We start from the raw sequence: 25924 nt of genomic DNA, 5'->3' as shown, positions 1-25924 counted from the left end.
ATTATTATAGAATTAATATTTTATTTATAAACACGAAACCCCTATTTTCTTGCGCATTACTCCCATTCCGGTGGTGGTGGTGGGGGGGGGGGGGGTGTAATGTGTAAGGGGAGGTACAGCATGACTCAATTGAGCATCAGTTGAGTGAAGTGGTGATGACGTCACCAGGCTGGAGTTAAAAGGTGCTCCCGTGGGCAGGATGGGACATTCAAGCCTTCAACTCTCAGAGAGGTGCTACACCGTGAAGGTGGAGAGCAGTGTGACCCAAAAGAAGATCAAAACTTCACGCCGATTTTGGAGTATGAACCAATATACTCTAACGCTTTTGCTCTTGTCTCTCTGTGGTCTTGTGTGTGTGGAAGGTAAGTCAAATTAGAAAAAAAAAAAAAACAGCAACTCCAATACATCTGATGTGTTACTATGTTTTATGAATAACTTTGCCTCTTGATTTTTCTTAGGAAACCTGTGTTGTTCAGAGCCATGCCAGAACAGAGGTGTTTGCACAGCGCTAGGATCTGACGCTTATGAATGTGACTGTACTCGTACTGGTTATTATGGCCAAAACTGTACAACACGTGAGTACATAATACATCTAATCTGTCTGGTGTTATCAGTATATTGCATTGTTCGAGTGAGTAACATTTATATTGGATCGTTACAGCTGAATTCCTTACCTGGTTAAAAGTGCTCCTGAAACCAACACCCAACACAGTCCACAATCTTCTGACAAACTTTAAGGGCTTCTGGAACATCATCAACAACATCTCTTTTCTCAGAGATGCCATCATGAAATATGTGTTGACGTGTAAGTGGTTTGAGCCGAGCGCCTTGCCACGTGATGTGATATCAAGAAAGCAAGCCTAATAGCTATTCTTATTTTTTTTAATTGTAGCCCGCTCACACATGGTGGACAGCCCGCCAACCTACAATGCAGACTACGATTACAAAAACTGGGAAGCCTATTCCAACCTTTCGTATTATACGAGAGCCCTTCCCCCGGTACCGCACGATTGCCCAACCCCTATGGGAACAGTAGGTAAGTGTTCCTATCATAGCCTCAGAAAAACCTGTTTTCTTAGATTCCTCAATATTTTGTAAGGGTTGGCTGAGTCTCATTACATCAGAGGAAGTAGTCTTGAAAATTGGAATTCTTCTGTCTTGGCAAGATTTCTATGGGGGGTGGATACAAAAAACAAAAACTGGCTAAGTCAGGTTCTTTCAACAGATTTGTTAACCTATTTTAAGTCCAGCTAAAGATGGTATTCATTTGCAATTGCTCACTATAAATTGTAGCATGGTGTTGAAAAGAATTTGGCTAAATAAGCCGAGGGATACAAAGTTCTTTGACTGACTTGCTTTCATGTTTTATTTGTTCATGTAGGTAAAAAAGAGCTCCCTGATGCCAAGCTTCTTGCAGAGAAGCTCCTGATGAGAAGACAATTCATCCCTGACCCACAAGGCACCAGCCTTATGTTTGCCTTCTTTGCTCAGCACTTTACTCATCAATTTTTTAAAAGCGACATGAAGAGAGGTCCTGCTTTTACACTTGCAAAAGGACACGGGGTAAGGGCACATTTTTAGCTGTCTCATTGAAAAATTATTTCCAATTTCAGTGTAGTATATATTAAATATGAATTATGTGTTTAGGTTGACCTCAGTCACATTTATGGAGACAACCTGGAGAAGCAACACAAACTGAGGCTTTTTAAAGATGGCAAACTTAGACATCAGGTACATGGTGACACAGTGTGTGGTAATATCTTCCCTTTCAGAGGGAAAATGTGTCTCATAATTATATGTAATTACAGATACTGGATGGAGATATGTACCCTCCAACAGTTAAAGATGTGGGCGTTGACATGCACTATCCTCCTCATGTTCCTGACTCTCACCGCTTTGCTGTGGGCCACGAGGCTTTTGGCTTGGTCCCCGGCCTCATGATGTATGCCACCATTTGGTTGCGGGAACACAACAGAGTTTGTGATGTTTTAAAGGAAATCCATCCATACTGGGATGACGAACGTCTCTTTCAAACCTCTCGTCTGATTTTAATCGGTGAGTTGATGAGAAAATCTGTTATGAGGTTAGAATAAGGAAGAAGTTTTCAAAAGTGGAAGTTCTCTTTCACTAATCACCTAGAGAGTCTTGCGCACTCTATGGGGTTTTAACCTTCATATTATGAAACAGGATTTACGTCAGAAGGAGGAAATTTTCACTGCTTAAAGTTACATTGTCATCTCAATCCACTGATTTACTTTTACAATAATGACTGTTATATTTTCCCAACAGGAGAAACCATCAAGATTGTAATTGAGGACTACGTGCAGCACCTTAGTGGTTATAATTTCAAACTCAAATTTGATCCTGAGCTGCTGTTCACCCAGCGTTTTCAGTACCAGAACCGCATTGCATCAGAGTTTAACACCCTGTACCACTGGCACCCACTGATGCCCGACTCCTTCCATATTGAAGAGCAAAACTACAACTACAAACAATTTGTCTTCAACACCTCTGTAGTGACCACGCACGGCATTGCCAACCTGGTCGAGTCCTTCACCAAGCAGATAGCTGGAAGGGTGAGCTTGTGCGATTTTTATTGACAATGACATTCACAGTTAGCATACTTGATGGTTAATAGCTTTTCTGTCACTGCTTTTTTAGGTTGCTGGTGGTCAGAATGTTCCTGGACCAATCATGTATGTGTCTATTAAGTCCATAGAGGGCAGCAGACAAATGCGTTACCAGTCTTTGAACGCCTACAGGAAAAGATTCAATATGGCTCCATACAAGTCATTTGAAGATTTGACAGGTGAGCTTAATCTTAAATTATTTGAATACAGGTTATCATATAGTAAAACTCAGGCTTTACCTTTTAAATGTGGATGAAAGCTAGACTTGCTGTTCATCTCATGTTGAGAATGAGCGTTTTTGTCCAGTGAATAGGATGTAAAGTAAAAGAAGAATTTTCTTACAGCAGTTTAGCACAGGTGAAAAACTTTTTAAAAGATACTTAACTAAGAAAAGGCAAATTCTAAGAGATTGTAAGAGAAATTGCAATTGAACAAAATAAATAGTAGTAAAATTATACCTCCATCCATTTTCACAAAACCCATCCTGTTTTAAGTACTGGTACAGTAATTCTCATTCACATACACAGGCTGTTAAATGCCCCCAAAAAACTTTGTGTATTTTTGCATTGTGGCAGACATGTTAACTTTAAACCCGACAGTTTTAATTAGATTAAAACCTCCCTATTATAAACATACACTATGTATCCAGTCTAAAATTAAGGTGCGTCTCCTCAAATAAACAAAAATGTAGATTGATGAACAGTAAAATTTCATATCCTTCTTCCTTGTTCTGTCTTCAGGGGAAAAAGAAATGGCAGCAATTCTAGAAGAACTTTATGGAGATGTCGACGCTGTTGAGCTCTACCCTGGCCTTCTTGTGGAAAAACCCAGATCCAATGCCATTTTTGGGGAGACCATGGTGGAAATGGGGGCACCGTTCTCATTAAAAGGCTTAATGGGAAACCCCATCTGCTCACCAGAATACTGGAAGCCAAGCACCTTTGGAGGCAGTGTAGGATTTGACATTGTTAATACAGCATCTCTGCAGAAGCTTGTGTGCAATAATGTGCAGGGACCCTGTCCAGTAGCGTCATTTCGTGTACCTGACATCGAAGATACGGGTTCCTTTGTCATAAACTCGAGCACATCCTCCTCACGTACTGGTGACATGAACCCTACTGTCATTTTGAAAGAAAGGACTACTGAGCTCTAAGGAGTTTTTATCCTAAAATGAAACTATTTATTTATTTATTTTGTAATAATTTATGGTATTTATTGTAGCTAATATTTTAATGTAAGCAGAGGTTTGTTTGTACATAGTTTTCTATAAATGAGTGACTTTATTTATTAAAGGAGAGTTTATAAGTTATTGTTAAATACATGACCTCAGTGACGACACCTGATACTTGAAAGTTAGTTTACAATTCCATTGTAGTGTATGTTTTGTTGTTGACATCTCTTAAGATGAGTGCTGCTTATCTTCTACTTGTGATGATGTATTTATAGTCTTCTGTTTTACTGTAAATGTCAATTTTACTTAACATATGGACTGCTGGACAATAAAATAAGGCACTTGAATGGTGAAATTTGGAATGGTTCACATTATTGTGATAATTGTACAGTATTTCTAACAATTAAATTATTTCCAATACAACCATGTCTAAATGCATTTATTTCATTTTATTTAATTGACACACTGAAAGCTGTAGAGCACAAATGTCAAAGTGGCGGCCCCTGGGGCCAAATCTGGCCCCCTCGCATCATTTTGTGTGGCCCGGGAAAGTGAATCATGAGTGCCGACTTTCTGTTTTAAGATCAAATTAAAATGAAGAGTATAGATGTATATTAAATTTCCTGATTTTTCCCCCTTTTAAATCAATATTTGTATTTTTTTTAAATCATCAACATGCTTTTTGTTCAAGAATCATTTTGTAAAATCTAAAAATATATTAAAAAAAGCTCAAATAATTTTAAATCTGTAAAAAAAACTTAAGACTCAGGGCTTTTAATCCAGTTCTTTTAATGCATTTATTAAAAAAAAATCTTTTACCATCTGTGGCATGGCACTTGTGCTCTTGACGTGGGAGAGACACGCAAAGAGAATGCTCATCATCAACATGACTCCAACATCCTCTGATTGGAGTTCCCAGATCATCTTTAGATGATAAAACCTTGGTAAGGATTATTTTCCTCAAATTCCTCCACCAATTTTGAGTTGGATTGAGATCCAGACAATTTACAACTCATGGCATTGACCTTACATGTGTGTTTTCAAAATTTCTGTTCAATGGCAAGACGTATCATGATCTTAAAGAACAGCATCATCCTCAAACATCCTTTTCCTATTGTATTAGTAAATGTGCAAAAAAAGGCAACATAAATGTATGCGTTTATTAAAGATTGAAAAAAACTGCATTATTCCCAGTGCTATTCTCAGACTTGGAGCATCAATGACTGTGAAAACTGGCTTCATTTCCATTTCCATGCAAGTCTGTATACAGACAAAGGGACTAAATGTAAAAGCCTGGATTTTAATCGGTGACCTTTAAATTGTGAGCTTGATGTTCTAACACGCCAGTAATTCATAATCATTCATTCAGTTCATTTCATGGTATCTCTGAGCATTCTCCATCAGTTTAAACGGCTATTAAGACACTCACAAACCTTGCTAGTATTGTCGCATGAACTGATGACCCCCTCCTCGGAGAGCCAAAGTGTCGTCCAAAACAACCACTAGACTGACGTAAGAACAGATGTCTTAACCACATGGGCTTCCCGATTACCAATTTCTGTGAGTTATTACTACTACTATGTTAAAAGGTCTTGCTTTTATTCACGCTTTCATGAAGTTTCAGAAAAATTCCATATTTACACAAGTGTTTTTCCAGGAAATCTGTACAACACGATTTACTGTACATGAGGCGTAAAAACATGGCAGCCAAAATAAATATGATAAGAATAGGAAATGATTCGTCAGCCACCGAAGCTGGCAGTGTATGACAATTATTTTTCTTGGGTCGCAGTCTAAGTCAAACAAATTGAAAACAATGTTGACGTGACTGTCGTCACAGTGTCGCGAGTCAGGGCACGGACAATTATGCCCTTCAAACATAACCAATAACAACTACATTTTTCCATCAACAAAAGCAACACTCACTTTTTCCTGTTTCATTCTGGACTATTAGTTTAGACAAAAAAAAGGACTTTAGAGAAAACCCAGTAAATCACAATAAGTCATGTGTATCAGTTGCCATTTGAACTGCCTTACTTCCTCTGCCTGTCAGTTTTTGTCTTCCAAAAGACCAGTCATAGGATTGCCTTTCCACAAATACCTGCTTCATCACGGCATGAAAATGACCTAATTGTGTGCGCACATTGTTCGGTTTCCAGACGGTCACTCGCCTGAGGAGTGTTGTTATTCTTCCGTTACACAGAAATGCGTGGCATGCGCAAGTTCTGGTCCAGGAGAATGGACTATAGACACATCTCACTTTGTGAGTGTGTAATCAGGTTGAACAGGCTGTGAGTTCAGTTTGGGAGGAGATCAGGAAATGTATGCTGTTTTTGTCTCAATTTTGAACCCAGACCAAATATGAGAAGTGGATGAAACGGGGAATTGCGTGAGGGATTGCAGGTGTGGGCTCCAATCAATCTTGAGCTCATACATGCTGCCATGTAAACTTAAAATTCTCACATTCACCCATCCACATTGCATTATACTCAGATTCTGTGAATCAAAATGATGATTTATCTCAGACCTATAAACTCACATCATTCTAAGGTCATTCTTACACCAAAAAACGGACAAAAATCATTCATGGTACCATGGTAAGGACATTTTCAAACATGACAGTATAAGACTGGTCACTTTGACTGGACGGAGGGGACTCAAGATGACCAAATTCCCTCTTTACCAGTATTGCACCATATCCTGGAACACTATTTCTGCTTCATTTGTGTACACATAGAAATGACTCAAGAAAACACTTGACATTGTACTATGTTACCATCAGTCTTGTATCTAGTGCAGTTCTCATGAAAGTCAGTGTTTTAGATCCTCATAAGTATTTTAAAGATGATATTATACATACTTGGTGGACATGAACTTAAAAAACAAACAAAATTAAACTAGACACAATGGGTTCAGGACCATCTTAAATGTTACTGGGAATGAGTTATGTATGATAAAGTTCAAGTGTTCACTTTCCTTTGAACAGGTTGATTAACACTGAAGTATGACTCTTGTATAATATATATATATATATATATATATATATATATATATATATATATATATATATATATATATATATATATATATATATATATATATATATATATATATATATATATATATATATATATATATATATATATATATATATATATATATATATATATATATATATATATATATATATATATATATATATATATATATATATATATATATATATATATATATATATATATAAAAATTAGGATACCTAAGTAATATTGCTGAAACTCAATTTTCAGAGTCTAAGTCTATAGATAGTCTATATTATATGTGAAACTTTTGTCATGCATTTTTTTTGAGGTGATTTCTCTGTAAGGCATTTAAATTGCCTAAGGGAAAAAACATGATGTCATTGTTGCAAAACAAACACAGTAGCTTCAATGGTTCAAACACACTAAACCTAAAGTAAACATTGAAGGAAAAAATCAAAATAAATTGACTAACAAATCTGTATTTAAAATGTCTATAATGGGCCAATGGCAGGCCACAAAGAAGTGGACAACCATTCATGCTCATACCTAGTGGCAATTTAGAGTGATGAACCAGCAAGCATGTTTTGGGGATGCAGAAGGAAACCTGAGTACCCGAGTCCTGGGACAAATTAAAAAATCCACATAGGAAACATGGGATTGAATCATCGACCTCAGAGGCAAACTGTGAGGCAAACACAGTAATCACTCAACCACTGGATCACTCAAACGTGTTATGTAGACAAAATAGTAACAACAAATTAGAAATTGAAAATAGGAGAAAATTTGCTTTCTCATTCTTCAATAGTGTCTTTTCATCTACAGGAACATTTAAACTGGAAAAGATCATTCCTGGGGATGACCTGACTCACCATCTCTATTGGTATTCACCTTAAAGGCGAATTGAACATTTCAGCAAACTACTCTATTCAACCAACAATGCGCTATTTTTTACATGCTCACATGCTAATTGGACACTCAAGATTGCCCCTAGGGTGTAGGTGTGCATGGTTGTTGTTCTCCTTGTGCTCTGCGATTGACTGGCCATTGTCCCCGGCCTCTGGCCCGAAGTCAGCTGGGATAGGCTCCAGCATCCCCGCGACCCTAATGAAGATAAAGCGGTTCAGAAAATGAGATGAGATGAGATGTTGCCAAGTGACACAACAACATCTTTTTAAGCGTCATCTTCTCTATCACCCGGTAACACTGGGTGACATAGCAACATAATTATAACACAAAACAGGTGTGAAGCTTGCATATGTGGGCAATCTGAAAATGTACTACCCACCCAAACTTACTCACCTTTCAGACACGTGCAATAGAAACCATGTAAGGATTGCCAGAAGCATAACATAGATGATACTACATTACGACATTAGAGTCATGGAGGGGAGGACCAATCTATTCAACTGAAAACATGTAATGACTCTTTGAAAGTCATACAGTATAAATGACTTTAATATTTGGAGTGTAGATATGATGTGTCTTGCATAACATGAGTTCACATTAAGTTCAACCCATATACTGTATATCATTATAGCTCCTATTATGAGTTGTTCCAGTTTCTTTAAGCTCTTTAAGCTTTCAAAGTTATCACAAATACCTTCGGAATGTCAAATATTTGGTTTAGTGTCTCCCTAGTTTAGCCGTTAGTAATATCCGGTGATATTGGGATCTCTCCTTGACACACCTTGAGTATCTGTTATATACCTGTTGATTTACCTGTACCGTTGTATCTTATCTGCATTCCAATATTATAGCTCACTTTCGAAACACTGTTTTACTCATTAAAGACAAAACAGTGACTGACTGTATACCTAAAGTTATGTCGCCACAATGAAACTTTATTTGTTTTGTAACTAACGGCAACACAAGGTAAGTCTTTAACTTAACTCAATGTGGCCTTATTTATAGGACATAATATAAAATATAAGGCGGCCCGGTGGTTTGAGTGGTTTGAACGTCGGCCTCACAGCTTTGGAGTCCTGGGTTCAAATCCAGGTCTGTCCACTTGTGTGGAGTTTGCATGTTTGCCCCAGCTCCGCGTGGGTTTTCTCCAGGTACTCTGCTTTCCTCCAACATTACAAAATCATGCATGGTAGGCTGATTGGACACTCTAAATTGTCTTTAGGTGTGAATGTGAGCTTTAATGGTTGTCTGTCTCCTTGGGTTTTGCGATTGGCTGGCGACCAATTCAGGGTGACCTCCCGCCTCTGGCCTGAAGTCAGCTGGGATAGGCTCTAGAACCTCTACAGCAGTGGTCCCCAAACTATTCCAGAAAGGGCCGCAGTGGGTGCAGGTTTTCGTTCCAATAGGTCTCCACCAATCTGGTATCCTAGAAGTGCAATCAGTGGATTGCAGTCAGGTGCTTCTTTTTTCAGCAGAAGCCTCATTGGTTAAACTGTTTGTGTTGGATCAGTTGGAACAAAAACCTGCACCCACAGCGGTCCTCGGGGACTTCTGGAACAAACCTTTAGCAAGCCTAACCTGGCCAAATATTTCCATGACATACTTTGCTTTGTTTCCACAACATGTCAGGGTATAAGGTTAAAAAATAAAGATCTGTCATGCAACTTTTTGATGTCCTTCTCTTATTGTGTTGACGTTATGATACAATTTGAAAAACAACACTTTAAATTGTTGTTTATGTCACTTAAGATGAGAAGGATAATGTTGCGCGCACCAAATTCATTTATCAGGCTACCAACAAGTCTTGAATAAATTTAGTTTAAAACATCTGGCCGTTTCTGTTTATAGCAAACTTGACTCAAACAAGAAACATAAACAGTTCACTGAAGTGGAGGTTTTTGTAAGCAATGCATCATTTAGTCATTTTGTTAGTCTTGTGACCATTTACAACGTTTTGAAAAGCGTGTAATGGTAAAAGAAAAACATTACATTTCTAACATCTTCCTATGATTATTCACAAATGTTCACAAATCTCACTTGTGTCTTACAATTCCATTGATTATACAATGGATTCAATTCTTCTAGTAAAGCGTGAGTGAGTGTTATCACACTGATGATAGAAATCATATTTATTTTGCCATGTTCTACTTTTCAAAAAGTAAATCACTTCAATACCCCTGAATATTAAAAAAATGTGTCACTTAGATTTGTTTAAAATATTTTACTGCTATAGTGCCTCTTCAAAAAGCATGAATAGGAAATAAATGCAGCACTCTGGTGAGTTATATTCATTTTATCCATCATTTGTTGACAAATACATCCATCCATCTATTCTGAACTGATTGTTTGAAAAACCTTGTGTGCTTTATTTTATAATCTGTTGCTGCACCTTGCTTGAGGTCGAATCCTTTAAACCAGAGATGCATGCTTTGCCTCCATCCTCCTCACATCCATATCACTTCATATTGATCTTCAGCTTCATAATGTTATCATTGACTCATAGCTCTGCCCTTATGTGCTTTCTCTATTCATTTAACTTTAAAATACCACTTGGGGCCCTAACATTTCAGTGGCAGATAACAAAAAAAAAACATTTAAAAAAACGACCTTTTCTTATATTCAATGCCTCCTTTACAGATATGGTGGTCATTTGAGGCATTGTGTAGTTTGTATTGTGTTACAGTGGCTCCTCCCAGTGGACTGGGTGGATACAAAACCAAGACAAAAAATAACATTTTCCCTTGAAATTTAAGCAGTCTTTCAATTGGGACCAGGAATGTAGTATAATACTGTAGTCATGAATGTTAAAGAATAGATCAAAATATTTACCCTATATATTCCCTTCCTCCCTCACACGTAACTCAATTCCATGAAGATCAAGAGATAAACATTTCAAGGAAAAGTGTATGAAGAGACTTTGTATCATCAATGAAACGCTTGACCTATTGTATCAAATGAAATTGAATCTATCTGTCAGGATTATAGTTTCACATTAGTATTAAATAATTGCTTGCAATGAAGAAAATGCTTTTCTTTGCTATTAAACTCTGCTCACTATCATTAGAGAGTTATTAGTTTCACATTATTATATATTTTCTTGCAATGAAAATGATGCTCTGCTTTACTATTAAACTTAGTTTCATAGTAATATATGTTTGCTTGCAACAAAGTAAATGCTTTGCGCCTGAGAACCTTAGTTAGACTAAACAAAGAGAAGCTATAACGCCTTGGACTGCTTGGAATGGACAAAACAAAGAAGATCCAAAACGCCTTGAGTTGCACATGACTTTGAGACCTTCATTTGTTTTGACTATATTGATGTCTCACTTCTGTTTCCACCCCTCGAGGCCCTGAGAGTTGAGACGTCCATTGTAACTTGGTTCCTTGAATTTAATAAACAACGAAAATCATGACTATTAGTATTTTTTCATTCATTCATGGCATGGTGGAAGAGTGGCTAGCAAGTCGGCTCTTTTTCTGAAATTGAGGGTTCAATCCCTGGGTGGGTTTTCCCTTCTTGTATAAATTGGCATATTCTACCCATCCCTGCGTGGGTTTTCTTTGGGTACTCCAATTTCCTCCTTCATCCGAGTAACATTCATGGTATGCTGATGACTCCAAATTCTCCCGAGATATGAAAGGTGGTTCATCTCCTTTTACCCTGCGATTGTCTGGCAAATAATTCAGGGTGTACCCTGCCTAAATCCTATTGTTGGTTGGGATAGGCTGCGGCACCCCTGCAACTTTTGTGAGGATAAGCTGCAAGGAAGATTGATTGAATAATTTATTCATTCATTCATTTTTTTAAATATTGTATTTATATTTACTGCATTATCATGATTTTATCCTAATGGAGCATGCATATTTAATCCAGGCACAGACAATAGGAATTTGACTTCCAAAATAATAATGTCTCTAAAGCAGAGGGATAAATTGCCAATAAATTAATTGAGGAATTGAGAGCAGTCCAAAGTTCCAAGACTACATTATTGAAAAAAAATGATACAATTTGGATTTGTGGATTAAAGTGAACTCTTCTGAGAAGTTCATTCAAGCAGACATGCCTGTTATGTATTGATGTTGAAAAATGAGATGTTTATGATACTATCATTGCACAAGAAACAAATGCGTTCTGGTTAGGACTTTTTATACTACATTTTATGGGCCCTCTCATTCAGGCATGTTGAAACAGGCCCACCTTGGAATAAAATCTCTATATATAGGGGATTCCGGAAGCTGAAAACTACTGAGTCAGAACAACAGAATGTCATGTTAAGCTGAAAGGAATTTTGGACCGTTTCTGATAACACTGCAATAGCCTGGAGTTGGAGTATAGGAAGTATCACAATACTTCCTTGGGGATAATTTAGTGTTCAACCACCCTATCATGCATGTTTTTTACGATGTGGGAGTAAACCGGAGAACCCAAAGAAAGCCCACGCAAGCCTGTGGGAACATGCAAACTCCACATAGTGAGTACAGGGATTGAACCCTCGACTCTAGAACTGTGAGGCTGATGGGCAACCACCTATTCACTCACACATATATATCTATATATCTATCTATCTATCTATCTATCTATCTATCTATCTATCTATCTATCTATATATATATATATATATATATATATATATATATATATATATATATATATATATATATATATATATATATATATATATATATATATATATATATATATATATATATATATATATATATATATATATATATATATATATATATATATATATATATATATATATATATATATATATATATATATATATATATATATATATATATATATATATATATATAACTGCGCTGCTTACGTATTACCATATTGTCCATTCTTGGAAAATGTTCTGCTCAACTGTCTACTTTATTCCATTTTAAGCATCAAGTGCTTACGTAGAGAATGAGATGATGAAAAGCTCCCCTGACATGCATCGCTTTTCTGAATTTAAAAAGTCTGCTAATCCTTTAAGCCAATAGATACAGGACAGAAATGGACAGAGAGACAGGACACAAAAGTCAAACACAATTCCACAACCTGCTATAAAAAACCTTTGGTGACTCAGTTAGTCTTTTTAGATCATTGAGAAGAGAGATAATCAAAGTAAATTAGGTCATGGTATACATTGCTTTTAGGTGTTTTGCAAGTGATACTTTTGTATCTCTTTAGAGTGAATTTGTGAGGTCAAAAGTGAAAACAAATGTATGTGATACACATTCAATATAGTAGCCTATATATTAACCACATACATCACCATCACATCATCCATAAGGATACTTTCAAGATTACATTTTAAAAAAGCCAAAATATGTATTTCCGCCTTTGCAAAGCTACAGTAAATGTTAGTGAATAAAAAAAAATAGAGCTCAGAGACAACAGTAGGACTTTTGTGTTGAAAAGTCACGTGATGGAGCATCTTTAGCTAGAGGTGCTTTATGTTTTGTAAGATAACTATTATGTGTTCATTTCATGTGACTGTTTAAATGCCTCAGAGATACTTCATTCAATTACAAACAAGACATCCTTTTAACATTTCAAGAATCATGTCCTTGCTTCAGTGAAATCTTGTGATTTGTTCAGTTTGAGGACACAATGTGTCAAGAGGGAAAACCCTGAAAGACAATCCTGTAATGATGCTTTAATATAGGGACCAAATCAGATGCCTTATTGATGAGAATATTTATTAATAGTCTCTCTCGCTTTCTCTCTCTCTCTTTCTCTCCCTCTCTCTCTCTCTCCTGCTCTCTTTATTTCTTGCACTCATTTACTTGGGCCCTGTCTCAAGTGGAGGCTTCTAATTCCCAAAGTGAAATCCTCTTAGGATCTATTTCCGTTGGGTCCATAGCATCTTTTTTTTTTCAAATCTCCAAAAGATCCTGCTGATTGGCTGGGTAGAAGCAACGCAAGCACGCAAAACACCAAACACACCAAGCGGTAACAGACAATTCCATTAAGGATCGAGTGCAGACCAGATCAACATTTCTTTGCAGAAAAGATATACTAATTACAAAAGGTAAGCATTTTTTTTCTATCTAAGTGCTATCATACATCTTATATTCTTATTGTTAGGTATTTGTTTATAATCTTTTAATGTTTAGGTTGAAATTCTTTAGGTCATTATACTACTTTCATTACAAATTTTACCATGTTTTGTTTGAAATTTAAAGTTAGATTATACGATTGTGATACTGAGATATTTCATTTGAGTCAGATCTTGAACAAAAACTAAAGCAGTTTATTTTGTCACTGTCATAGGCCCAACTTTTCTCTATTAAATCATTTATGTTTTGGTCTTTTTCCAATACATAAGCACATTTGCAAATGAAACAATCATAGATTCATCCAGGACTTCATGACTTCCAGCTAAAACTAATCAAGGAAAAGTGTCCCCCAGCCAGAAAAACCTTCCGCCCAGATATTCTTTATAGCTGCACATAAGAAGGAATACGATGCTTATTGAGAAACTCTGGCAATTCCATCCCATGAGATTTTGATTGTAGAAAATCTGGCTACTCGACAAATTGTCAAATGAAAATCAAAGCATCACCAAGTCAATAGATATTGATAAAGAAAAGTTCGACATGGCTGCAACTCTGTTCATATTTTACCTAATAAAAACATGTATAGTAGTGTAATTTAAAACACTATTAATGTCAAACATTTCTTATGTAATTCTTGTTTATTTGACAACTCCTTAGACATTTTAAAGGCAGTATTTCTGGGACTATTAAAGCCACTAAGCAATCGCCCGCTAATCCTCCTAATCCAGAATTAATTTAATTAAGTACCATCGGTGCCCTGCGATTGGCTGTCCAGCAATTTAGGGTGTCCCCCACCTTGTACCCGAAGTCAGCTGGGATGGGCTCTAGCACTCCCTGCGACCCTTGTGAGGATAAGAGCTATAGAAAATGAATTATGAATCAATGAATGAATACAAATCATGGGAAACACTTAGTAAAAAAAAATCTATTAGTGAAGTCAAACATGGACTTGCATAAAAATATATAAACTAGTTAGTTACTGTCACGCCAAGTGCCTAATCCTATAATATGGTCATTTTTCTGCTTTAAACAGAAACATGTGTGATCTGCTTGACCTGGAGGAAACAGCAACCCAAACAGGTGAGTGAAACAAAGGAAGCTAACAGATAATTTGGAATTATTTAATAAGTATTGATGGACAAAATTTAATATATGATTCAGATATTTCTTGAAGGCCCTGATGGCCCGCCACTGATATATATGTATATTGCCACTGATATATATGTATATTAATCTCTAAAATATAAAATCACCATTTAAGTACTAAACAGAAGACAGACGCTGCATTCCATGTGAGCCTACTGCTCAAACTCAACTATGTGGTACTATGTTTCAATATTTCAAAGGTCCAAAGGGTGTCATCAATGACTGGAGGAGGTTTAAGTTGGAGAGCATGGAGCAGGAAAACCTGCCACCTGCAAAACGGGAACTGCTCAGACAAATGTCTTCCCCTCATCGGAAAAAGGATGACTCAAGATCAAATCTTAATCGCAAGGTACATATTTGCATCGAAAATCTGCAAACAATCAATTTAATTGAATGCTTTTATTGTCATTATGCAAGTATAATGAGATTCAAAGCCGCACCACGCAGTGCACAATCGTAACAACAAACAAACAGACAAATAAATAATAACAATAACTAATAAATAAACACGACATAAATAAGTAGTCAACAACATAAGTAAAAAGGGTAAATTGTATTCAACATACTAAATATTGTGTATGTCAAAATCATTCTCAATCATCAATTGCACATAATGTCTTTGGAATAGTAACAATCCCTCGACAAATTAATACACAGTAAGTTTATAGTTAAAATAATTAATTGAAAGAAGTCAGGAGCAGCCTGGCGGATGAGTGGTAAGCGCGTCAACCTCACAGTGGGGGGGGACCTGGGTTCAAATCCAGGTCGGTCTACCAGTGTAGAGTTTACATGGTTTTTCTCCAGGTACTCCAGTTTCTCCCCACATTCCAAAGACATGCATGGTAGGCTAATTGGTCACTTTTAATTGCCCCCTAGGTATGAGTGTGAGCGTGAATGGTTGTTTATCTCCTTGTGCCCTGTGGCCACCAGTTCAGGGTGTGCCCCGCCTCTGGCCCGAAGTCAGCTAGGCTCCATAACCCCCCGAGACCCTAATGAGGATAAAGCGGTCCAGAAAATGAGATGAGATGACAGAAGTCATACTAAGAGGCAGACTGGTGAACAATCAGCACATCCAATCATTCCCCGGTGTCTCCCTTTGTGGAGTGCATGTTCGCCCCGGGCCATTGTGGGTTTTCTCTGGGTACTGCATCTACCACTTGCATCCCAAAAACATACATGGAAGGCTGGTTAAATACTCTAAATCAGGTGTGGTCAAGTCTGGTCCTGGAGAGCCCAGATCCAGTCTGTCTTCCATGTCTCCCTCTACCAACGCACCTCAATCAGATATTCGGGATCGGTATGAAGACAGCTTGCTGATGAAATGATCATTTGATTCAGGTGTGATAGAGAAGGGAGATATGGAAAACAGACTGGATAAGGGCTTTCGAGGACCGGACTTGGCCACCCCTGCTCTGAATTGCTCCTTGGTATGAGTGTGAGGGTGAAAATGTTATCTTTCTCCTTGTGCGCTGCGATTGCCTGGTATTATCTCCAGCACCCTTTGCGACCGTTGTGAGGATAAGTAGTACATAAAATGAATGAAGTCATATTAAGGAAAGGCAATCAAACTCAAGTGCATAAAGCATATTGCTGCATCCATGATAGATTTTGGAACTGTAAACAGTTGTGCGTGTCTAATTATGTGTTTAGATTTTAACATTTGCTTTTTGATATAGCATAGTACTGTTGTAAATATGAGTTTACGTGTGAAAACTATCATCTAGTTTCCCTGCTATTTTAATCCATGCCAAATCATTGCAAAACAACAATAGTAACCATACATTTTGAAATACTTTCAGATGAGTGTGCAAGAGTATGAACTCCTTAAGGAGGAGGATGAGAGCTGTCTTAAGACATACAGAAAACGTTGCATGCAGGAAATGCACGACAAGCTCAGCTTTGGGCCAAAGTTTGAAGGGGTGCATGACCTGGACAGTGGTGAGGCATTCCTTGAAGTCATCGAGAAGGAACATCACAGCACAGTGGTCGTAGTTCACATTTATAAGATAGGAGTCAAAGGCTGTGAGGAGCTCAACAATTGCCTCGACTGCCTGGCCGCAGAGTATCCCACTGTTAAATTCTGCAGGATTGATGCCGTTTCCTCAGGTGCTGCTGAAAGGTTTTCAGATGAGGTGTTACCCACGCTTTTGGTCTACAAGGCAGGTGAACTGCTGGGGAACTTCTTGGCCTGCACACAGCACCTAAGTGAAGAGTTCTTTGCTACAGACGTGGAGACCTTCCTCAACAGTTATGGTTTGCTGCCAGAGAAAGATGCACCTGTGACCAAGGAAGAAGATGAAAATGATGTAGAATAATCAATTGCTTGTGACTGCTAAACTAAAAGTTTTCTGGTGAGTTGTAACTAGGGCCTAATAAGCGTTATTTTCATATCAAAAGACAACTAAATCTGTGGTGGAAAAGGTGTTTTGGAGGGGCTATTTTGACAATGGCAAAGGTTTCTCTGGCATGGGTGCACCCCAATCTGATTCGAGAAATTAGACTGGATTTGTATTTTAAATCATTGAATCAACATCACCCAAGAAAATGTCAAACCAAGCTAATGTTAATTGGACTCTAGTGAAAAAGATCATTGTTTTGCAATGCTATAATATTTCAAACACTTCATGGAAAAGTGCATAATGCAATATTTCAAAGTCTTTTAATACTTTACTGGATTTGTTTATAAATCCCAAATTTATACTAAGATACATAAGATTGTTTTGATAGTTTAAAAAAGGGCTGTATTTGGTAACATAAAGAAGACACAAAGAAATGTTAGCGCAAAATTGAGTCTTAACACATCCGAATGAATGAGTAAATGTGTTTGAAAATTAAGTATTATGTTTATGCATTATACAGTATTTAATAAAACCAAACAATTCTTGGACTATCATCATATTTTTGTAATGATTATTGGAAAATACACCATGCATTTTGACAGTTATACGGTGAATATGCCCATAATTCTGAAGACTCAACCAACACAATTTACTTCAAAATGTCATTTTTTTCCATTTATCTATGATAATGACACTATTTTAAGAAAATCCACATTTTTGCTGTTTTACATGTTTGTACTATCAAAAATAATTTTAGTTGCACAGGAATATTATTAACTAATATACTTTAAGCATATGAAAAGGATAATATTGAGGTTTTAGAGGTTTTTTTTTCTTGTGTTCTTCTTCAGCTTTAATTTCCCAACACAGTAAGGTAGTGCTTAATAGTACTATGTCAGTCACAAGATTCTGGGTTTTCGCTGGTTGAATGGTTAGTTGTATACCAAAAGTAAAAATGGAACGTTTAAACTATTTTTCTTATTCACGTTTTAGTTAATTTTGTTACCTGTTTTAAAAGTGCGCCTGGCTTCTAATTTTGAATAAGTGAGGGAATTACCAGATGATCACGCAGCTTGATGTTATTGTCTCTTTGCCAGCCCCTCAGTCTAGACTCATTAATCCATCACCGATTTTTATCATGGCTTAAAACCAGTTCTTTTCTAACAGGGGGTGGACCCCCTAGTTTAGGATGTAGCAAGGACAGGTTTGTGTGGTTGACCCCGAAGAGCTTGCCTATTTTATTTACTATAAAGTATCATTGCACGTCCACCAGCGAAAATGATAGCACTCGTGCAGAGGAAGTATTAGTTCTATGTAGGATTTTTATGCACAAATCCCAATGGGGCGGCCGAGTGGAGTGAGTGGTTAGTGCTTTGGCCTCACAGCGCTGGGGTCCATCCGTACAGAGTTTGCATGTTCTCCTACAGATGCTCTGGTTTCCTTCCACATTCCAAAAACATGCATGGTAGGCTGATTGGACACTCTAAATTGCATTAAGGGATGAGGCTAGTAAGTGTGAATGGTTGTCCATCTCCTTGTGTCGTGCGATCGGCTGGCCATCGATACAGGGTGTCCCACCCCTCTGACCTGGAGTCAGCTGGGATAGGTTCCAGCACCCCCCGTGACCATAATGAAGATAAAGCGGTTCAGAAAATGAGATGAGGTGCACATATAAAGTGCAGCGAACAAACCCTCAACTGAAATTCAGAAAAATATTATCAGGAATGCATGAAAGGCCAGATTTTTTTTATTCGTGACTTATTGGGTGGGGTGGAGGTGGGGGGCTGGGCTATGTTTGATCATGAGAAGACATCTTAAGTTGATAACATTTTTTTTAACATTATAATGTCTGTAGTGTTTATATGTAAATCTTATGTAACTTGATTGATTAAACCATATGATAAGTACCAAGCTCTGAGACCAAAGATTGACTTATTAATGGTAACTCTGCTGAAGTTTCCTCCCAAATCCCCAAAACATGCAAGGTAACCTGGTTTGAACACTCTAAATTTCCCCAAGGTGTGAGTGTGAATGGTTTTCCGTCTCCTTATGACCTACGATTGGCTGGCCACCAATTTAGGGGTCCGCCACCTGTTGCTCATTGTTGGCTTGGGCTTCCCTCCAGCACCCTCACAACACTTGCGAGGAATTGCAGCATGGAAAATGAATGAATGTATTATGTATTAATTTATGTGGGTTCAGTAATATGTCTACAGATATGAATTAATTCCAAATTTGTTTGCAGGTGATTAAAATTTTCCACAGTTCAAAATATAATTATCTTTTGATGTAGTACACCTGTGATTTCATATAACCACATCTGACAAGGCAGCCTCAAGCTGGTAACACCTCAGATGCCTGAAATTTTTTTTGGATTATTTTTACAGTAGGAGTTTCTTGACTTGTCACAGCATGTCGGTTAAGCGGCAAGATAGATGTATACCGGACATTGCAGTGGCATTAATTGTTTTCCATCAGAAACTCAAGATACAAGCAAACAGTACTATGGATAAAAATGAGTGTAAAATTTGTGAACACCTTACAAAGGAATTCTTGTCATGTGTATATCATGTCACCAGAACATTTTTTCCAGAAAATGAAAAAACAATATTTTGTACAAAACCAAATGCTAAAAAAATAAAAGCACTTTCAGATATCTGTCACTCTAACAATTTAGCAAATCTGTCTCCCCACTATTTAACTCCATTTTACTTCCACTTCCATTTACTCCTTCTGAAAGATGGTAGCCTTTTCTACACCAGTTTTCTAAATGACAGCCATAAGGAATGACCTTATCAGCCATAGCCAACCAATTTGCTCGTTTTAGAACATTGCAAACTCATTCCCCCATGAAAGCTGGTCGCCCACAAAAAAACAAATGTGAGAGAGGAGAGTATACTACAGAGGGTCTTAATGGTGTCATGTTCCGCTGCAGGCCGACTTGTGTTTTTCCATTGCATAGCCCAGGTGTTTGTTGGTGGGCGGAGCTCCCTGCATCTTACCTGCGTACCATCAGAACAGCATTTAAAGAGAGGCCAGCCAAGAGAGGGGTGCTGAGATATTGCCTTGCTGGTGTTAGACTATAGTTTTAGCACCTTACTCCAATTCCTTAACTCTGTCTTATCCCGTCTAAGCAGTAGTGATATCAAAATGAAACAGCTACAGTAAAATGAATGAGTAAAATATGTCATATTCTTCACTAGTTGCCAGCACTAGTTTGTCATTTTGTGCCGTTGTTCTTGATATTCTTTGATAGATGTGTGTTTGTCTTGTTTATGATTTGATGATAGTTATATGGAATTTTGGTACTCTCTGCCTTGTGTAGGTATTGATTGTTATTTCTTACAGTTGTACCCTTCCCTTGCTCATTGCCTCGGCTACATGACAATCTGAATGCAATTTTTCATCAGGACATTTTTCCACATTGTGTTCCTTATTTGTGGTCATTGCTTAATCAGCCAACAGTGTTCATGCAGGACAATGTTCCATGTCGAACAGTAGAATGTGTTTCTTGAAGATGAAAACTAAACAAATGACATAGACGCCCTAAATTTCTGTTCTCCCAATTGAGAACATCTGGAAGCAAAGTAATGGTCAAGAAATCCACGTCACGTCACTGAGCTGTGGAGAAGACTGAAAGAAAAATGACCCAAATCACACCAAAATAGTTTGAGAGACAAGTGCCGTCCTATGGCTGCAGATGAGCTAAAGTCACTCAGAAAAAAATAGTTGTGTTTATTTTCCATTTCACTGTCATCCTTGCTCTCTAATTTTGATCAATACGTTTTCTGAAAAGTATGTACAATATTGTTGTTGATTTTTTATCAAAGACCTCGGGCATTTGGTGATAGGAAAGGGTTTTAATCAAATAATGGGTGACATGGATTCAGGAAAAAGGAGTTGTTTGTAAATTGTTCACAAATTTAGATCTAGCCTGGAGGGATTACTGGTCCGGACACACTCTTTTCATCAACACGCAAATAAATCAGAGAGGGAAAATGCCATTATTTTCTATTCTTGGTAAAATCATAACAGGGCAACTCATTATAGTGTCCAACTCATGTCTGTCGTTTTTGCCCCTCCACTGGTTACATGAGGCCACCCCACACATCTGACATTATACTCATCCAATTGATTATACAGATTCACTCATTCAATGATGCTTTTCCCCTTTGTCTTTGGATTTGTGAGAACCTCAGCTGGTACGCTCTAATTCACTCACATAAAAAATGTCATCATGGTGATGTCATGAATGCGCTATATAGCTCTCACTTGGTCACTCTCACCAAATATGGACAGTGACTACAGAGGATGTTACATAACTCAAACAATATGTGGCCATGAACCAGTTGCTGAAGCAAAACAGTTGGTTTATTATAACAAATGTTACCAAAATCGCTATTCAAACCAGCACCTAAAATATTACTTTGTTCTGTAACTCTTATTTTCTTATTTTTGATGGTACATATAAAATAGACAGAGGTGCAGTCTGCAACACCCTCACATTATTCACCTTTAGGCTTTAGCCTCACCTGTTTGTCACGCATGTGTAATCTTACACCGAAATCATGTTGGTGCAAATTTCTGTTAAAGCTGAAATATGAAATACAGTGCCATAAAGTCAATGGAATGTCAGAGCTTCCATTAATCATCAATTCATGTAAAAATATTTTTGGGTTTCTGTCAACACCTTAAATTGTGTAATTTTTGTCCATATCTTAGTATCTAGGGTGCAACAACTGAACTGATATTAGAAATGTCAGACAGGTGAAAAACATCTCTCTTTATTCCTCTCATATTTACGTATTTAGCAATATAAAGATGGGGGGGGGGGGGGGCTGCTTTAGCCAGGAGATGAATAACATGGGCAATAATGTAAATTGACCAATATTGAAGAACTGAAAATAGAAAAATGAAATGTTATTCATTTAGTACTCTCCAAACTCACAGACTCAAAGAATACAATTTTGAACCGGCATAAACTAATTATGGAAAGCATTTCTGGATTATTGAATCTTCTCCTCTCATATGATCACTGTGATTCTTAACTGTGTATCTTCAATAAGACCATGTTAAATCTCATAAAAAAATCAGTGATTATTGCAATTAGTTGCATAGACAGTTTAGTATTAGAGCAACATAATTTAATCTAGCTAGTCATGCGTAATTTTTTTGGGAGAAGGTGCATGATTGAATCATCCACAAAAGAAGACTGGGAGCAATTTACAGTGTTCAACCTGCTTAGCATACATGTTTTGGGGATATGGGAGGAAACTGGAGTATCTGAAGAAAACCCACGCAAGCCCGGGGAGAAAAGGCACTCTCAGCACTAACCATTCATGCTTTGTTAACATGAAATATATTGCTGAAAAACATTACTACATTCAAATCCCTAACAACATAATTAGTAGGATAAAATTATAACAAGTCACATCCCAGCTCGGTTGTTAGTTTTAGAGTCACTAAACTAAATACTACAAACCAACATTGCATAAACTTTGCAAACTAATTTTTCATGTCTGTTAGCACCATCTTCTGGTGGCTTATATGTAACATATGAAACCAACCAACAGCAGCCGAAATAGGATTTTTTCCATCATTGGTAATACATAGATTAATAGGAATCTGTTTTTCATCTTCTAACATAATAATAATAAACGCCTCAATTTGGCATTAACACGCTCTCGTTTTAAGCGTCATGTAAGAATCCGTCATGTTTAAAAACTACGACTCCTACAATGCATTAGTTTTGTAACGACAATATATGCCAGCTCTGCGCATGGGTGTCTTCTTCGAGAAATATGGCGGCACTCTTTCTTTTAGGCTTGGACAGTTCAGAGCTGTCCAAGTTATCAAAAGAGACCCAAAATAAACTCGACAAAATTCTATCGGATCAACTGTATGAAATAGACACCCTTAAAGCCCAACGGGAACAATTCAGAGTTGATAGTGGTAAGATTTGAGCTCTTTTTACGCTAGTTGTTGTTGCTAAAATGCTCGCTTGCCTTGCAATGTGCGCATTTGGTTTACAGATCGTTACTGCAATGAACAATCCACAGTTTTAAAATCTCTGATCGATTGCTCGTGTGGTTTTTAATGATCAGAGTGTATGATATTGCAACCGTTTTAGTGGTTAACCTCATGGTAGCGCGATCTGTTCGTAGGACGGTAGAATATACCACAGTAAGATAAAGGTAAACAATGACGTGATCCTTCTTTCCCAGAGCAACATTTCTTTGACAAGGTGAAAGAGCTGGCACAATGTCAGGAAGACTTTCTGATACAGACGCAAGAGCACAGTAAAGTCAAAGAGGATCTAGAGAAAATTGGTAAGGATGAACTATGCAAACTTCAAATAATACCCATTGCGTTTGATGCTAAGTCATTTTTGCGTTGTTTCAGCGGAAGAGCTAAAAAATGTACGCAAAGAGAACCAACAATATGAAAATGCTCAAGAGAAGTTGCTGTCAGAACAGGTAAAAGAAATACAATTATTGGTTTGTTATGGATCACTTACTGAATGTCAGACGCATCAACAACACATGCATAAATTATTCAATACATCATCCAATAGCAGGGCTTCAACTTTTGCCTCTTTTCTTATGTTTTTTTTAATGTCATTTAAAAACGATGTGTAAATAATTGGTTTCTTGTCACGTTTACTAACGTCTTTGTTTGATTGTCGCACATTCAATATCTGGAATTGAGAGCGCTTTGCCGACTAACTATACATTTGTTATCAGGAAACAATTGGTTGCATGCATTGTGATACACCGCATATGGCTTGTGAGCAATTAGAGTATCTATGTGCCGTCAATGATGTTCAATGTGCCGCTGTAGTCTTGGGTGAAATGCCGGCGATATCGCAAGCGCCAAGTGACTCGGCGCAGCTGTTTAGCGGCGAAAGCACGTGTCTGAGGAGTAACAGATGCATTTTATATGTGATGGATTCCAATTTAACTCTGGCTTAATTCAGCCTTTACTTTTCTTATCGAATATAGTTCATTTGTCACCATTCTAATTCCACCTTCTGCACACAATACACTGCTAATGGTCTGCTCAATCACGCTCATTGCCTCACTTTTAGACTACACTTTCAAAAGCTAAGGATGAACTGGAGACGCAAAAGCTTGACCTGGTGCGGACGCTTGAGCGGAGAAGCTTGGAATTGCAGAATTTAAATGGTAAGGGCACCTTAATCCTATTAATTTATTTGTTAATCAATTACTACACAAGTTGGCTACCTGCCAAACATTTCTCTCATTTATTATTGTGCAAAAAAATATCCAATCGTAATATACCTTAATACTTATTTCATGTCTGTTGTTCCACTAGATGACTTGAGGCAGACGAGTGATAAATTGGTGGAGGTCGGTGCCTCTAAAATGTCTCGGCAACTGAGGTTAGATGAACTTGAGGCGGCAGAAGTCAATATCAAAGTAAGTTGTTGCATATTTGCTTCATATTGCTTAACTTAATGTGCTAATATAATGTAAAAATGTATGATTTGATGTGATGGAGCCCACTGATTTGTGTTGATTCAAAATTCCAGTACAAAGAAAAGCGAATGGAACAAGAAAAGGAGTTGCTGCAGGGACAAACCTCTTGGCTGAATGCAGAATTAAAAGCCAAGAGTGATGAACTTTTGAGTTTATCCCGCCAGAAGGGTAATGAAATCCTGGAACTGAAATGCAGCCTGGAGAATAAAAAGGATGAGGCATGTTTTTTTCTTCCATTTATTTGACTGTGTTAATAATGTGTCCATGAGTTGAATGATTTTATGTTTTGTGCTTTTTGTAGCTAAGCAGAGTCCATGAACAAGTGGCCAGTTTGAAAACATTCAATCAAAATCAACAAAAACAGAATGAGGACCTAAACCAAAAACTGAAGGAGGTATATGCATCTTATTGACATAGTTTATTTCCTTCTGTGTTGTCATAGCTCGAAATGAGTTAATTTGATGGTGTTTTTTTTATATTTACTTTAGGCCAAGGAGCAACAGAGCACTGTAGAGGAAAAGTTCCAAAATGAGCTGAATGCCAACATTAAGCTTTGCAATTTATATAAGGTATGTCATGTGACAGTGTAATGACAAAAATGATATATTTGTTATTTGATTAGTTTGAATGAAAGTTAATTAGATGTTCACGGGTTATTGTTCCTGTAGGGAGCAGCTGCTGATTCTGAGGCAAAAGGCGAAGAGCTGAGTCGGGCTGTTGAGGAGTTGCATAAACTGCTGCAAGAGGCAGGACAAAGTATGAAGCTATCAGTCAAAATTGTCTGGCGCTTGTCCAATAAGGAATACATGTATTTATTGTATTATTTCACCTCCTAAATATTTGTTCCTCTATTTTTTTGTTTCCTTTTCCTCAGCACACAAAGCTCTTGAGGAGAAATTGCAAGTAGCTAATGCTCTTTCAGACAAGACTGTCGCTGAGTTAAAGGAAAGGATTGAAGGGCTTGAGAAGGAATTGGATAACGCTAATGAGCTTTTGTCTAATTCCAAACTGAGAGGTGAGTAATAAGTTAGGTGAAGTTGTTTTAAGGCTGTTCCCCTCGATACATGGTGTCAATATATTGATAGTGATCAAACCATTTTCCTTTTCCTTTTTTTAATCTCTCCTATTAGCACTCCAAACAAAATAGACCATT

At 37.3% G+C, this 25924-nt stretch overlaps 3 protein-coding genes across 6 annotated transcripts in view; all 3 read left to right on the top strand.

Annotated features, from left to right (window-relative positions):
• Positions 1 to 207: 207 nt before the first annotated feature.
• Positions 208 to 4224, top strand: ptgs2b (prostaglandin-endoperoxide synthase 2b). Its single transcript, XM_077716841.1, has 10 exons — positions 208 to 362; positions 459 to 575; positions 662 to 805; positions 893 to 1036; positions 1382 to 1563; positions 1648 to 1731; positions 1809 to 2055; positions 2290 to 2576; positions 2662 to 2809; positions 3371 to 4224. The coding sequence occupies exons 1-10, from the start codon at positions 302 to 304 to the stop codon at positions 3781 to 3783; spliced, it is 1827 nt and encodes a 608-aa protein (XP_077572967.1). The 5' UTR covers positions 208 to 301; the 3' UTR covers positions 3784 to 4224.
• Positions 4225 to 13596: 9372 nt separating this feature from the next.
• On the top strand, positions 13597 to 17829 carry pdcb (phosducin b). The gene is made up of 4 exons (XM_077716843.1): positions 13597 to 13759; positions 14821 to 14867; positions 15134 to 15282; positions 16733 to 17829. The coding sequence occupies exons 2-4, from the start codon at positions 14825 to 14827 to the stop codon at positions 17246 to 17248; spliced, it is 708 nt and encodes a 235-aa protein (XP_077572969.1). The 5' UTR covers positions 13597 to 13759; positions 14821 to 14824; the 3' UTR covers positions 17249 to 17829.
• A 5231-nt stretch (positions 17830 to 23060) lies between these two features.
• Positions 23061 to 25924, top strand: part of tprb (translocated promoter region b, nuclear basket protein) — a 20673-nt gene continuing 17809 nt past the window's right edge. For 2 of the 4 annotated variants that reach the window (XM_077716463.1, XM_077716462.1), the window contains exons 1-7: positions 24371 to 24456; positions 24608 to 24711; positions 24825 to 24989; positions 25073 to 25165; positions 25260 to 25340; positions 25440 to 25527; positions 25646 to 25786. In XM_077716463.1, the coding sequence (XP_077572589.1) occupies positions 24658 to 24711; positions 24825 to 24989; positions 25073 to 25165; positions 25260 to 25340; positions 25440 to 25527; positions 25646 to 25786 (622 nt within the window). In that variant the 5' untranslated portion in view covers positions 24371 to 24456; positions 24608 to 24657. Of the gene's footprint in view, positions 23225 to 23496; positions 23602 to 23674; positions 23749 to 24359; positions 24457 to 24607; positions 24712 to 24824; positions 24990 to 25072; positions 25166 to 25259; positions 25341 to 25439; positions 25528 to 25645; positions 25787 to 25924 lie in introns of those variants that run through there. The other 2 variants (XM_077716465.1, XM_077716464.1) reach the window with 2 other exon arrangements.

This window comes from Stigmatopora nigra, chromosome 5 (assembly GCF_051989575.1).
Source record: "Stigmatopora nigra isolate UIUO_SnigA chromosome 5, RoL_Snig_1.1, whole genome shotgun sequence".
Taxonomy (NCBI): domain Eukaryota; kingdom Metazoa; phylum Chordata; class Actinopteri; order Syngnathiformes; family Syngnathidae; genus Stigmatopora; species Stigmatopora nigra.
Note: the sequence above shows the minus strand (reverse complement) of the source record. Positions and strands in the feature narration are given on the sequence as shown.

Bases quoted from the DNA above. Each gene is read 5' to 3' on its own strand.
- pdcb (XM_077716843.1), top strand. From the start codon at position 14,825: ATGTGTGATCTGCTTGACCTGGAGGAAACAGCAACCCAAACAG. The intron at 14,868-15,133 runs GTGAGTGAAACA...AATATTTCAAAG, and splicing joins GGAAACAGCAACCCAAACAG to GTCCAAAGGGTGTCATCAAT. The intron at 15,283-16,732 runs GTACATATTTGC...AAATACTTTCAG, and splicing joins GATCAAATCTTAATCGCAAG to ATGAGTGTGCAAGAGTATGA.
- ptgs2b (XM_077716841.1), top strand. From the start codon at position 302: ATGAACCAATATACTCTAACGCTTTTGCTCTTGTCTCTCTGTGGTCTT. The intron at 1,037-1,381 runs GTAAGTGTTCCT...TTGTTCATGTAG, and splicing joins AACCCCTATGGGAACAGTAG to GTAAAAAAGAGCTCCCTGAT. The intron at 2,810-3,370 runs GTGAGCTTAATC...TTCTGTCTTCAG, and splicing joins GTCATTTGAAGATTTGACAG to GGGAAAAAGAAATGGCAGCA.